This window comes from Vidua macroura, chromosome Z (genome assembly GCF_024509145.1).
Source record: "Vidua macroura isolate BioBank_ID:100142 chromosome Z, ASM2450914v1, whole genome shotgun sequence".
Classification (NCBI taxonomy): Eukaryota; Metazoa; Chordata; class Aves; order Passeriformes; family Viduidae; genus Vidua; species Vidua macroura.
In genome coordinates this window covers 71,225,612-71,239,673 of record NC_071611.1, presented here as the reverse complement: position 1 = coordinate 71,239,673, position 14,062 = coordinate 71,225,612, and the positions used below count along the sequence as shown (strand labels likewise).

The 14,062-nt window shown below is 39.3% G+C and overlaps 1 protein-coding gene across 2 annotated transcripts in view; it reads right to left on the bottom strand.

The window, feature by feature from the left end:
• Positions 1–14,062, bottom strand: part of CAMK4 (calcium/calmodulin dependent protein kinase IV) — a 133,524-nt gene that overhangs the window by 9,218 nt on the left and 110,244 nt on the right. For both annotated transcript variants that reach the window (XM_054003022.1, XM_054003023.1), the window contains 3 exons: positions 5,714–5,804; positions 4,218–4,292; positions 794–869 (listed from right to left, as the gene is read on the bottom strand). In XM_054003022.1, coding sequence (XP_053858997.1) covers positions 794–869; positions 4,218–4,292; positions 5,714–5,804 — 242 coding nt within the window. The remainder of the gene's footprint in view (positions 1–793; positions 870–4,217; positions 4,293–5,713; positions 5,805–14,062) is intronic.

Here is a 14,062-nt window from a genome sequence, read left to right as displayed (position 1 = left end):
CCAGAAAGAGACCTTTGAATTATTTGAGGCTTATGTGCAGAAGAAAAGATGATTGTTTGCTGACATTACTATCAGAGTGTTTATATATCCTTACATGGACTTCTGGCATAAACTTTAGAGAATATAATTCTTTCTTTGCAAAATATAAAAATAACTGTGTTATTCCACACTGTATTTGCTGGACATAGCAAGTAGTAGGGGTGGGATAATGGCCCAAAAGTATAAAATTCTCCATATCTTTAAGTTACATGTGTAAAATGTCATTTTCTTCCCATAAAAGGCATCCTAGAAGTATTGTATATAACTACACAAGTCGTCTAAGCATTGTCATTGCCAAAGGTCTAAATTAGGTCTCATAATTATTCTCCCATAAAGAAGAGAGTCAATACATCATATGCAATTTTCCCTTCTCAATAATCTTCATTTGAAAGATTCAATCAATACAATAAAGTAATTGTAATTCTTACCAATTGAATCATGACTAACCACAATAAGAGTTAGACACAAATGCCTACTTAAACACAAGTTTGGAACTTTTGGGTCTATACTCGTTCACATTAGTAACATGATTCTGCACAGGTCTTGCTGCTGTTCAGGAAGAAGTGTTATATTTATCAAATATTTAAACTGAGTGTTTTGCCACGTTCCTCTAGGATTTGACTTACTTCAGTAAGGTTAGAAATATAATAATTAAAGTTCAGGATCTTGTCTTTTCCAATGGCACAGCTCATAGTGTAAGGAAATCCTGAGGGTGCTAAAATGTGAATCTCTCTGTATCTCTGTCTGCACTTACAGGATGTAGGTGATAATCCCCAGGGACCACATGTCCACCTCAGGGCCATAGGCACATCCCCGTAGTATCTCTGGTGCTGCAGAGGACAAAACACTTGTCAGTAACACAAAAGCTGAGTGAAGAAATAACAGTCACAAAATCAATTGAAGTGCATGCACAGTCATGTCTTTTATAAAAAATTATGACTGCCCATTTAAGCCCTTAATTAGGCAAATGAGTGCCTTCACTGAATATAAAACAGGAGCAGTCATGCCCAAGCAGAGCCAGAATAAAATGAGAAGTGTACTTTGGTTTCAAATTGTTTTTTATATTTGTGGAAGGAACCACAGAAAGCTACAGCTGCACTGGAGCTACAATGTGACCAAGAAGGTTGTGCTTTAAGTTCAGTATTTTACTTAGTGTTTTCCTGAATACATCAACAACAAAAATGGGGCCAATGAAAATCTCCATCCTTGACTGGCTGCAGAGGCAAACACTGGAACCAAGGATGAGGAAAAGGTTCAGATATCTTCTTTGCCTCCATCCTCAACAGTAAGGCCTGTTTATCCTCAGGGAACCAGCCCCAGCTGGCAGACAGGGACAGAGAGCAGAACAGACCCTGTGCAATCCAGGAGGAGGGAGGTAGTGACCTGCTGAGCCACTTAGACACTCACAAGTCCATGGGACCAGGTGGGATTCATCCAAGGGTGCTGAGGGAGCTGGAGAAGGAGCTTGCCGAGTTGCTCTGCATCACTGATCATCAGTCCTATCTAACTGGGAAGGTCCCAGGTGATTTGGAGGTTGGCTAATGTGATGTCCATCCATAAGAAGGGCAGGAAAATGTATGCAGGGAAGTACCGGCCTGTGAGCCAGACCTCAGTGCCAGGGAAGATGATGAAGATCATCTTGGATGTGATCACACGGCAAATACAGTACAGGGGATCAGGCCCAGCCAGCAGGGGTTCAGGAATGGCACGTCCTGCCTGACCAACCTGATCTCCTTTCATGAGCAGGTGACCTGCCTAGTGAATGCAGGAAAGGGGGTGTGAATGTGGGTGTGTCTACCTGTACTTGAGCAAAGCCTTTGGCACTGTCTCCCACAGCATTCTCCTGGAGAAACTGGCTGCTCATGGCTTGAACAGGTGTGATATCTGGGTGAAAAGCTGTCTGGGCATCTGGACCCTGGGAGTGGTGATGAGTGGAGTTACATCCAGCTGGTGGCTGGGAGTGCCCCAGGGTCCAGTGCTGGGACCAGTCCTGTTTTACATCTTTATCCTGGTCTGGATTAGGGGATCGAGGGTATCCTCAGTCAGTTTGCAGATGACACCAAGTCTGGTGGGGACTAGGAAAGCTGGACAGAGGGATGTGGGCAGGTTGGATCCATGAGGCCAATGGCATGACATTCAATGAGATTGAATGTCAGCCCTGCCTTGGGCCACAGCAACCCCCTACAGTGCTACAGGCTAGGGGCAGCGTGGCTGGAAAACTGCTCAGCAGGAAAGGACCTGGGTGTGCTGGTTGACAGCTGTGCCCAGGTGGCCAGGAAGGCCAAGAACATCCTGGCCTGTGTCAGCAACAGTGGAGCAGTGACCATGCCCCTGTGTTGGGCAACAGTGAGGTCACACATCAAATGTTGTGTCCAGTTTGGGACCCCTTGCAACCAGGAGGACCTTGAGGGGCTGGAGCCTGTCCAGAGAAGGGCAACGAAACTGGTGAAGGTATAGAGAATAAATCCTAAGAGGAGCAGCTGAGGGAAGTGTGAATGTTCAGCCTGGAGAAGAAGAGGCTCAGGGTGTCTCTACAACTACCTGGGTGGAGGTTGTATTGGGGTGAGGGTTGACTTCCCCTCCCATGCAACCATGACATGTCAAGAGAAAATGGGTCAAGCTTCACTAGGACGTTCAGGTTGGACATTATGAAGGATTTTCTCACAGAAAGGGTGGTTAAACATTGGAACAGACTGCCCAGGGAGATGGTGGTGTCATCTTCCCTGGAGGTGTTCAAGAAACAACTAGACACGTCCCTTAGTGAGCATGGTGGTGTGCAGTCAAAGGTTGGACTTAACAGTCTTGGAGATCTTTTCCAACCTTAATGGTTCTATGAGTCTATTTACTTGGCACTTTATTTAGGCTTCATTTTTGATATTCTGTTTTACTGGAAGGAAAGACAGACCATTTCAGGCAGTTGCTTCTTGCTGCAGTGATGAGCAGATGGAAAGGCCAGGCAGTTTTGGGGACTCCAGCTCTGCAACAGTAAATAGGAGTCAATGACTCCCTAAGCAGCTTGACAGGCACAGCTTGAGGACCCTGGTCCCACTGGATCTGTGATGCACATGGAATGACTGCCATATTTCTGGAGCACAGAGGGCTGGCTATATCTATGAGCACCAATGCAATCTCTTCCCCTTCCCACACTACACTTGCACAGCCATGAACAGAAGGGTTTTAGTATTTTTTAAGATTTCCAGAAGTTTGCTTTTGGTGAATGTATTTGTCTAACACATTAATGTTAGTTTAGATGTTGCCTGTAACAGACTGATCATGAATCACTGCTTTGCACTGGCTTGACTTTTTGTGCTACTCTCAGAAATCACTTATGCTCTTCTTGTTAAGTTCACTGAAGGCACATTACAGCAAACTAAGTTCTCTGTGACCATCTTCTTGCCTTCAGTCCTCTGCAGAAATCTGCACATCCCGAGGACTATAGATTGTCAAGTCTTGATGTCAAAGTATTCAGACTCCAGTATGTGCTTTTGTTGCTGTGTCCTTTCTGGAGAAGCTGCTGATAGATGGGTGGGCAGGATGTGGGAGCTGGCAGCCCGGAACCATCAATTATTCATAGTTTAATTTGGCATTTAAACCTGGTATTTCTCCTGGGTTTTCTCCAATTTTGGAAAGTAATGCTTGAATAATTTCCGGTCACCAGGACTTCTGCATGGTCAGTTAACTTGAATTGTAAATCAAAGATTGCTATAGGCACATAACTATAGGCATAAGGCTCCTTTCTTCCCTTCTCTGCAGAAATATTCAACCTCAATCCTTCCCACCAAGTCAACATAACTCTGAGGGCTCTTCTATGGGAATAAGACTTATCCTATTGTTATAGTATACGAAGATGGGCATAAAAGGCCAAAGCTCTAAAGATAGATGTGTGGCATTGGTAATATAACTGTCACAAGAGAGGAGAAACAGAACATTAACAGCTAATATGTGAAGCACAGTTTTATGAAACTAACTGGACTGGAATTAGGTGCTGCTCTGAAGCAGACTTGGAACATGTGTGCTTTGCAGGCAATGTCATACAAGGTAATGGACAATGACAATGTCACCTGAATTGCATTATCAGCTGTTCTATAAGGTAACAGAGTGATCTCACCATCTTCTCCAGTGTCCTTTCCTTTGAATCTACACTCATAAAAGCAAATATATGTAACAAAACAACATACCACAGTAACCTGGAGTTCCACAAACTGTCTTCATGGTCACATGATCTTCCACAATCTTGGAAAGTCCAAAGTCAGCTGTTAAGATGGTTTGGGAATATTAATGTTCTTACTCCCTGTAATAATGTGGGTTTTAATGTTGAATATGCAATTAAATAAATATTTATAAGTTAAATGAGTGGTATTGACATTTACATAGGTAAGCATTGATATGATGAATCTACCCATGCTGCAATCCAGAGGCAAAATTTGTGGTATAAAAGAGTATTCCTGGCTCTTGCTTGACAGAAATGTAACTTATATTTTTTTCTGAAAACTGCACAACTAGTGCAGAGGGAGGTATAAAGATGGTGACAAAAGAAGTATTGATCATTCTTTCTCCAGTGTTCCACCCTGAACTATTATTCACAGAGCAAGGGCCTTTGTGACAATACACAATATACTTGCATGATATACTGCAATATACTTGATGATATATTGCAATATACTTACTTTTATAAACACAGCCACTTGTTGTAAATTGGATTTCAATTTAAATAAGGCAATGACCTTACCAGGAAGATGAAGAATCATGGCATTTAGGAAATGCTTCAAAAACCCTACACACTCTGGACATCAAACCAAAGCCAGAGGTGTTGCATTATATTATCAAGTTTAGAGCCTTTCCAGGAAAGATAAGAAGTAGGATAAGATATAAAGTAAGGTACCATCACTCTGAGAACCAAGACGTTCCTAGAAATCTATACAAAATTGCTTGAGGCAGGCCACTTCATGGAAATTTGGCTCCAGAAAACCATGACAAACAGCAGCCTAATGAACGTGGAAACACTCACTCCTAAGGGAGCAGCAGGTGGTATTTTCAAACTCAAAAGGGTTGCACAGATGGTCCGTGTTGCTTAAGCAAAAAACTAGGCATACCAACATTTTTGGAGGTCATACCCTCTGGAAGTGTCTGCCATCTCCAACAGAACTGGCACAATACATTCCTGATCAAGAGAGCCTTGCTCCTCCTTGCCCCCTCTGTGGTGCTGACCATGCTTCAAAGAGTTTCCCTGTGCTCTTTGCAAAGATCTCTGCATGTCCCTCAAACCTGCCTTCAAAACAGAAGCCAGCCTTGCTCAATTTGCTTTCTGCCACTTATCTGCAGATTTTTATTTTCGCACCAATGTATCTTTCCTCTTAAGGTACTAGTTTAACAGAAAAAAAGGGGCATAGAAGTGGTGAACAGACCTTTATGCTCTTCCCATGATTCTTCTTGTTCCCAGTGCTTTAATCTCTGCTATGCTCCGCACGATTTTGGCAATGAATTCTCTAAGCAAGCATCTAGTTTTGCATTGGTTTTGAAACCATCATTAACAGCCGTGCTGCTGAAGTAACATGCTGTTCATTAAGCACTGGCTTCAAATAGGGTGACTGTGAGATGCATATACTCCAAACATCAGTTAGCACGTATTACTGATGCAAAGGCATCAGGGAAGCAGACATTTAATGCTGCTCACCAATTTTTAATGGTGCATCTGGTGCTGGTGTTGCATAGAGTAGATTTTCTGGCTTCAGGTCTCGATGCACGATCCCATTTGCATGCAGATACTAAGAAAGAGAAAGTCAAAACATGTAAGTGAGAATGGTCAAGCATGAATTGATGTCTTTCTAATTCTCTGTAGCAGCAGATTAATATTTACTCTGTGTGTGACACAGAGTTACTTCACTAATTTTCAGCATCTTTTTCTCTGCAAAGTTGCTCAGCACAGGATCCTTGGATTCATACTGTAAACTGAATAGGAAAATAAAATTTGGGGAGACAAAGATAACATCATGTGCATTGGGGAACAAAAACATGTCAGAAAGTATCCTTGAATTTTAATACAGCAGTATCTCCTGAAAAGAAACCTGATAGATGAGATGCTAAAGTCTGGCTCAGAGGAAGGCAGTTTCTGCACATTATAACATTCTGAGAGACAGGAAAATGGTCATGTAACTATTAAACAATTAAATAGACCTATTTGAGTAGCAAGGATGCAGTAAGTGTCCTGGGCCAACTACAATGCTTGAGGTCCCCTTGGTGCAGATTTTTTACAAGTTTTAAAACCACTCAATTGCAAAGTTCCAAAAATCCATCTGTCTTGCTAAAGTACATGCAGTACATCCAAATTCACTTACCACTGAATTCCTGCCATGCACTAATGGAAAGAAAAATTTCTAGAACATATGGCTTCCACTTATACTGCTATGGACAGAAAGAAAAAAATATAATATACAACATACTGATAGACAAAAAAAAGGATAAACTAGTGAGAGAAAAATCTGTATTTCTTGTTGATAAAATATTCACGCAAAACTCTGAAGCCTTGGAAGAGAATCGCTGAAGGGTAGAATCACATTATCTTATTCAAAAGTCTCCTGTTCTACATTTTAGTAGCATCTCGCTCAGCTATGTTTTCACTACCAAAAAAACCCCAGTCTATGTGCATATTTATATACCTATATATCTATATACAGGAAATGACAAATGGTTGAATATTCACCTAGACAACATAACTATAATAATGTGCACTTGAGTTAGCATCTGAGGTGAATTCTTGACTCTGTATCTCATTATAATTTTAGTTCCTATAAATTGCAAGTGATTAAATAACATTAAGAAGGAATACATTGCTCTGTCCTTGAGCATTGTTTTAGTGATACTGTGTGCTTTTCACAAGTGTTTTTCTCATGATGCAATGTGTTCTTTATTGACTTTCTCTACAATCCTAAAGTCACAGAATTTGTCATGATGTGGCTTTCCAAATTTTCAGCAGTCCCATTCTCCCCATGTAGCGTTAGAGCTCCAGGTATTGACAGAAATACTAATTGGTCTTGTAGAAATATGAACTGCATGAGCTAAAGCATCTTGGTTTAGAAACAGATTTAATTAAATTAGCATAATCCACTTTGTATAACACTTACCTCAATGTCTATATTTTGATTGGTCTCACTTTATTTCTCATATACCGATTTTAATAAAAATTACATTCCTTCGTACTACAACCAGAGAAAGTCTTTTCAAAGATTTTCTCAGTTTGTAGTACAGAGTTGGGCATTGTGCACTTCCATTGTAAGACAGGTGCTCTACTATTTATATGCTGTATCTCTTAATGACTAAGTTAAATGATCAAATGTGAGGATCTGGGCCCAGGTATCATACCAGAACTCGTTTTACAAACCTAGGCAGTTCTGAATGACATCACTTTTCCCACATAAAAGATATGGATAAGACTTGGAAAATACTTTTTTTCTATGGCTAGATGTAGAATTTGTAAATGCATAGCACTGCAGAACAGTTTAACATGGCATGCACATTAAAATGTGATCATGATGTGATACTCTCACTGTAGCTAAAATATCCAGTTTACACTTTCTTCAGAGTTTCAATAGAGAATGCCAGCCAATAAAAAAAAAAACCACAAAGACCTCTCAGGTAATCTGTGAGAAAAGTTTTATAACAAAATTGAGTAACACAGTCTTACTACTCTTTGATAAACTTTGAGGTCAGACTCATCACGACACTATGTTGTCCTGAGTCTGATATACAGGCGCTTCTCTGCAGGACTTGCTTAAAATGAAGGCAGCCTTCACCTTGGCCTTTATTCCTGGGGTACACAATTGGAATTTATGACTGAACAAATTCCACGACTTTAACTATGACTGCAACAGAAAGACTTTTTTTTTCCCTCTAAGCTTTTTTCCCAAAAAGCTCTCACTCTGCCACACGAAAGTTTCTTTTGTTCTTTGTTTTGTTTAATAATTCAGGCACCTATTTAACTTGAAAGATTTTATGACAAAAGGACAAATGTAAACTACTTAAAACTCTGGCCCTATCCCTTAATTTTATTTATGGTACCCATTACACAGAACTGTAGAAAAGTAGGCTGTAATGAACCTGAATGATCCATTCCTCTCTATGCTCCTTGGCAGCATCAATTACACCTACAACAGTTGTTTGTTCAATTTATTCCTGCAGACCTCTGCTATTAGAGACTCTACAATTTCCCCAAGCAATTTATTACAGGGCTGTGCTTTCCTGACTGTTACAAAGTACTTCCCTGCAACTCACCTGAATTTTGACAAGAGAAGATGAAGCCCATTGCTTTGTTTCCTATATACGGAAGAGGCAGAAAGTAGATTATTTCCTTTTTTTGCAAGAGCCTTTTGAATGCTTGTTACCATGTACACAATTATTCTTCTTTCTAAGACTGCAGGACTTCTGTACAGCCAGTCCTTTCTAGACTTGTGGTCATTCCTGTTTTCTCCAACAGGAAAGTGTCAACTTGCACTAATGTGTTGAAAATGCAAAAATGCATTCTGGTAGTTGTGACCTGACAAATTTTGTAGAGTATATTAATAAACGTATTTTCCATTTATTTCCAACATATACCACTCCTGTCTGCCTGTTGATCCAGTGTAACCTTTAAGTTCTTTCTTTTTTTTTATCACTGTCCTTGACTGAACAAAAAGGACATTGAATTTTAGCAACATTATTTTATTCCTAATCCTACTCTGCAACATATTTGCAGCTTTCTCCAATTTTATAGTGTATAGGATTTTTATTAGTAGACCTTCTATTCCATCATATGAGGTTATCAACAAAAAATACTAAAAAAGCAGAGCAGACAAGGCTTCTCCTGAACCTCCACTTCTGATCTTCAGATACGCTGATACACATTCTCTCAGTAGAGAGAGCCAGTCTCTAACCTGCTTAATATCACATAACCTTGGTAGTATTTCACTAATTTATTGTAAAACTGTCAGATGAGTCAAGTACTGAAAGCTTTATTAATGTCAAGTAGGTACAGTACCTTCTGCTTTTCTCCCATTAACAATGTCTCTTTCCATGCTTGGGAAAAAGTCAGATTGTTATGGCATGGCTTGATCTGAACAAAATTCTGCCTTGCTGGTGACCTCTATGCCTTGTTATTTCCCAGGTGCCCCATATTCTTTTCTTCATTATTTACTTCAAATTTCTGGGCGAGTGAAGTTAATTCCTTACTTCTTCCTCTTGAAGTGAGTACTACATATATCTGCTTCACTGCCCAGCCTCCATCAGAAGTGAGTGTTATCTATTACATACATCTATTTTAGGCTTAAAAAGCTTGCTCTTTAAAGATTGTACTATGCAGGTCACTGGGTGCAAAGAATTTAAAAAAAATCTAAATTGTTTGAATACACTATGAAACTAATTTTTAGTAATTTTTCTTATTGTAGGTTCATCCTTTACAGCTTAGTCACTGCTATTAAATGTGCTAGACATCTGGGTATAGCTGAACATTTATGGAAACTAGCAGGAAAAAAAAAAAAAAAGAAAGACAGAAAAGTGCTTCCTTCTTCTAGACATCTTTCAATAGGTCTCCTTCACCTGTAGCACTCCTTATGAGGATGACTGAGTTTGCTACCCTTCTTGTCTCATGCCAGATGCATTCTCATTTTCTGCCTTGGCCTTCCTGGCTTCAGCCTTTGAATTCCTGGTGTTACTCAAACCCAGGCATGAAGACCTTGACCTGTTCTCTGCTTTCACATGTGTCTGTGTTAAGGTCCAGGATGGGCTCTTCCCGAGTAGTGACCTTCCTTCAAGGATGATGGCACTGCATTGGCAGTGGGGAGAGGTCTGTTGTCTGATGTGGCTGGTGCAGTGGTTGCATTACGTCAATTTCTGTCCAGGATGCTGATAATGTGACAGCCATGATTACGAATACCAGATTCACTCATGTTTTCAAAAGGAAAATTTCCACCAGTTTCATTGCTGGATAGAATATATTTAGGACTTGCATGTTGAATTTATTAGAAAACCAGGACTGTAGGGTTTTGAACCAAAGCCAACACTGGACATCTTCTGCTATAAATGCAGTCATTACATGCATAAGGAGCTGAAAACACGGAGGTTTTTTTGCTCTCTTTCCAGGATTGTCTAGACTTGTAATTAAGCTCTTTCTGTAGCCCTCACAAAAGCTGCACAAAAGAGTGTCATTGCATAATGAAATCTACTGCACAGTAATTTGGTTTGATTACAGCCATATACTGCTTGAATAAGGCACTTTTAATTGATACAGATTTTGCATCAGTTAAGAGGAAGCTTAAATAAACTTTTAATAAACCAGAAATATATTGGGGGAAAAACATTCCGGTTTTCTAGTCCTAGGAAGCTGAGTGAGCTCACCTTATACAAGTAGAATAGGAAAGCCATATCTATCTATGTGGTGTCTAAAATCATCATTCAGCACAAACCTTACAGAGTACAGAGAAACATTCAAAATTCATCACTGAAAATGGACCTGGAATCCTACATTCCATGATGGTGCAGACTTTGGAAAACAAGACACATGTGGCTTGGGGGAATCAAGAGATATCTAAAATGTTATAGTTAGTGAGGACCTCTGCACTATTGCAATCTCATGCATGTATTAGCCAATTTGCAATTCACAGGTCCAACAAGTGCACAGAAGTTACAGATTGTTAAAAGGATATGGTATGTGACCTGGAGCTACTGTAGGCTTATCCTAGGGCAAACCAGGCAGTTCTTCTGCATCTAATTTTCTACATTTTTGAAACTGTTGAGGCATATAAGCTGCACAGATGTCAGAGTGACAAGTGCAAAGGGAAATGGGGACACATAATAATTTGTTTTTGAAATGGTGCTGTTACCACTGAAATCCATGTAAAATTCCCCTACTTCAAATTTGTCAGACTTTATTTAAAATATGTACCGTAATATGACAGCCTGTTCCTGTTCCATTTATCCCTTAGGTAGCACATAACTTTAAATGCAGAACAGAACCTGAAATCCCATATGCTTTGGCTTTGGAAATTGGATAGTTTTATTTGTGCTGATTATGGAAAAGTGCATTTATCTGACTCTGTTGCTTACATGGTAAAAACATTGTTTAGGGTTAATTTTTTTTCTGTACAGAAGAGAACACAAGAATAGAAATAATTTTGAATATACAGGGATTGTTTTAAGAGGTCTTGCAGAAGTATATGTTAGAATTCCTGCTTAAAGAGCTTAAAAAAAAAAAAAAAAGACACTGAATAAAAACCCACCATCAATGGTAATGTCAGAACCCAGCTCCACAGGCATCAACAGGGCTTCAGTAATAAAGTATGAGATGGAGTTACAGTTATATACACATCCTTATCTCCTCTTTGCCACCATTCCTTTCTGGTAGTCACAGTGGTTTTGGGACTGAATGAACAGAGGACCACTTTATCACCACAGGAGATTAAACCACTATGAATTTATTTTCTGGATGTATTATTTCAGCAAGTTATGGAATTCAGTGTCTGGATAACAACAAAACAGAGACTTAGAAAGGCCACAAATAATGAAAGCTGCTCCAAACATCTTGCAGAAATCTGATTCTTTGCACTTGTCTTGCTTTTATTAGTTGCTCTGGGAAATAGGAGTATGCCATTATGTTTGCTACTTGAGAAATTGTCTTCCAAACATTTTCATAAAATATCCATTAACCTAGTCAGATTCATTTAATTGAACATTGTTTTAGTGGAACAAAGAATGTTTGCCTTTGTAATTAGCATAAGTATGCACTAACACAACTAATTTGATTTATAATTTCAGATAATAAATCTTTGTATTCATGAAAAAGAATGAAGAAATGCATCAGCATAGATGAATAAATCCAAATCTCATTATTATCTGTTTATATTTTATTCATTATTTATTAATTTTTAAATTTTTGAACATTCCAGCTTTTAGGAGAGTGAAGCAGCCTTAGGGATGACGACACTACACCAGGCGTGGTGACAGCAAATCATGTACAGTAATTTCTGTACAATCTGACATATGTAGGAGACAGTAACACACACACCTTCCCACACAACTCCCAAACGAGCGGGCTTTGCGCAGAGAGCTAACTGTCTGCAGTGGCATGAAATTCTTCTCTTAAACTGTAAGTAGGCCACAGCATCAGAGTAGCTAGCAGAGCTTTGATATAGTGCCTTTTTCTCTACGTCCATCCAGAACAGCCACCCACTTGCAGAATTCAGAGAAGAATTAACATACATTTACCATGTTACCCAAACAACCACTCTGCTTAATTTTCTTTTCTTGTTGTTTTGCGGGGTTTTTGTTGTTGTTTGTTTGGGTTTTGGATTTTTTTGTTTGGTTGGTTTGTTGGTGTTTTTGGTGTTTTTTTTTGTTCTGCACATCTGGGGTACAGAAGATAAAGATGATGCATCTTCTCCTGCAATTGGCCAGACTCCTCATGAAGGAAAATCTTCCCACTGCAGTCTCCATACCGACTGGGCACCTTCCCAGTGCCTGCCCCTCTCCAGTTGCATATTGAAAAGGTGAAGAATATATTTTGTTTTGGGAAAATGCAGTCATTTGTGGTGAAATTCAAAAGAGTCATTGTAATAGATGCAGGGTAATGCCACAAGATTGCAGTGGGCAGAGCTTCCTGAACAGCTGTGACTCAATCTGTCAGTCCTGCTGAGGTACAGTACACTTCTTCATAAGGTGCAAAAAAAAACCCAGGAGGGCTAAACTCTCCCCAGAACAGCACCCTTCCTAAAGCAAAAGCCAAAACCTAGCAGTTCTTCCTTGGTACGAGCACCCCCTTCCTCTATGGTTTTGTTCAGCTCACAGAACCTCTCAGCTCAACTTACTTCACTTAGCAAAGCTCTTACAACCAACCCTCCACAGTGTGCTGAGGTTTTATGGTTTGTACAGAGGTCAGAAGACAAAAAGCATCACAATCACATTGCATTCTACCACTTTGTTATACTCACTGTCTTCACCATCTTTTACTTTATTGACCACAGTCACATTATAAACAAACAAACTAATAAGCAAGAGTTTTTAATTAACTTCAAGACATGAAAAATATTTAAATAGCATTAGAGATGGAATTATTTTAACACCAACCTACAAAAAACAACGTCAAAAGCCTTGTAAATACACTAATGTGTCTTTGTAAAGTAATGCAACTACAGCAAATTTGAAAGGAAGTGGGGAGGAATTTTGTATAATCGAGTTTCTACCTTTTAGCCAATGGCATAAATCTACAGAAAGGCTTTTATCAATCTGCTATTCCTATATAGAAAACAGCAAGATCAGCAAAAACAGCAATTCTAGCAAGTTTTAAAATTACCTAGATTCTCTATTCTGAGCAGGTTATTGAAAAGCAAGCACTGTTTTTGCAAGCCAGTAATGTCTTTGGTTTTGCCACTGGGAAATTGGAAAAGATACCAATGAAAACCAATCTAGAATAGATCTAAAACTGTTGTCAGTGATATCTGGTGCTAGCTCAGGTCCCAATAACTTTCATCATCAGAGAGACATTTAGCTAATGGAAAAATATTTCTGGCAGCATTAGGTTTCACTGACCACAGGGATTCACAAGCCACAGCTCTAGGATACTGTAACAAGGCCATAATAAAATGCCCTAATTAGCCACAGGTGCACATCTGTTCATTCTGAACTAAATATGTTAGTTTCTTGCAAGAAATTGATTGTTTTCCGATCAAAGCGCTAAATTTCATTTTGATTAATTTGTCTCCTTTTTTTAAGAGGGATATTTCATCAAGTAATGTAGATCTTAAGTGGGTAAGTTACAGTCCTTATTATGTGCTCTTGAACAAGAAGATTTTGTTCTGCCTGTACTGTACACTACAAAATTAAGCCATGTAAGGAAGTGCTCCTGGGTGCCAATACTCAATTGTCTACACTGTTCAAATGTCTAGAAAAGTCCTAGGTAAATTGGCACTGATCAAAACAACACCCTGTTTCTCAAGTGAAAGGGAATTCCCACAAGGCAATTTGAATCTGGACATTTTTTTTGATGGCTAGCACAATTTAA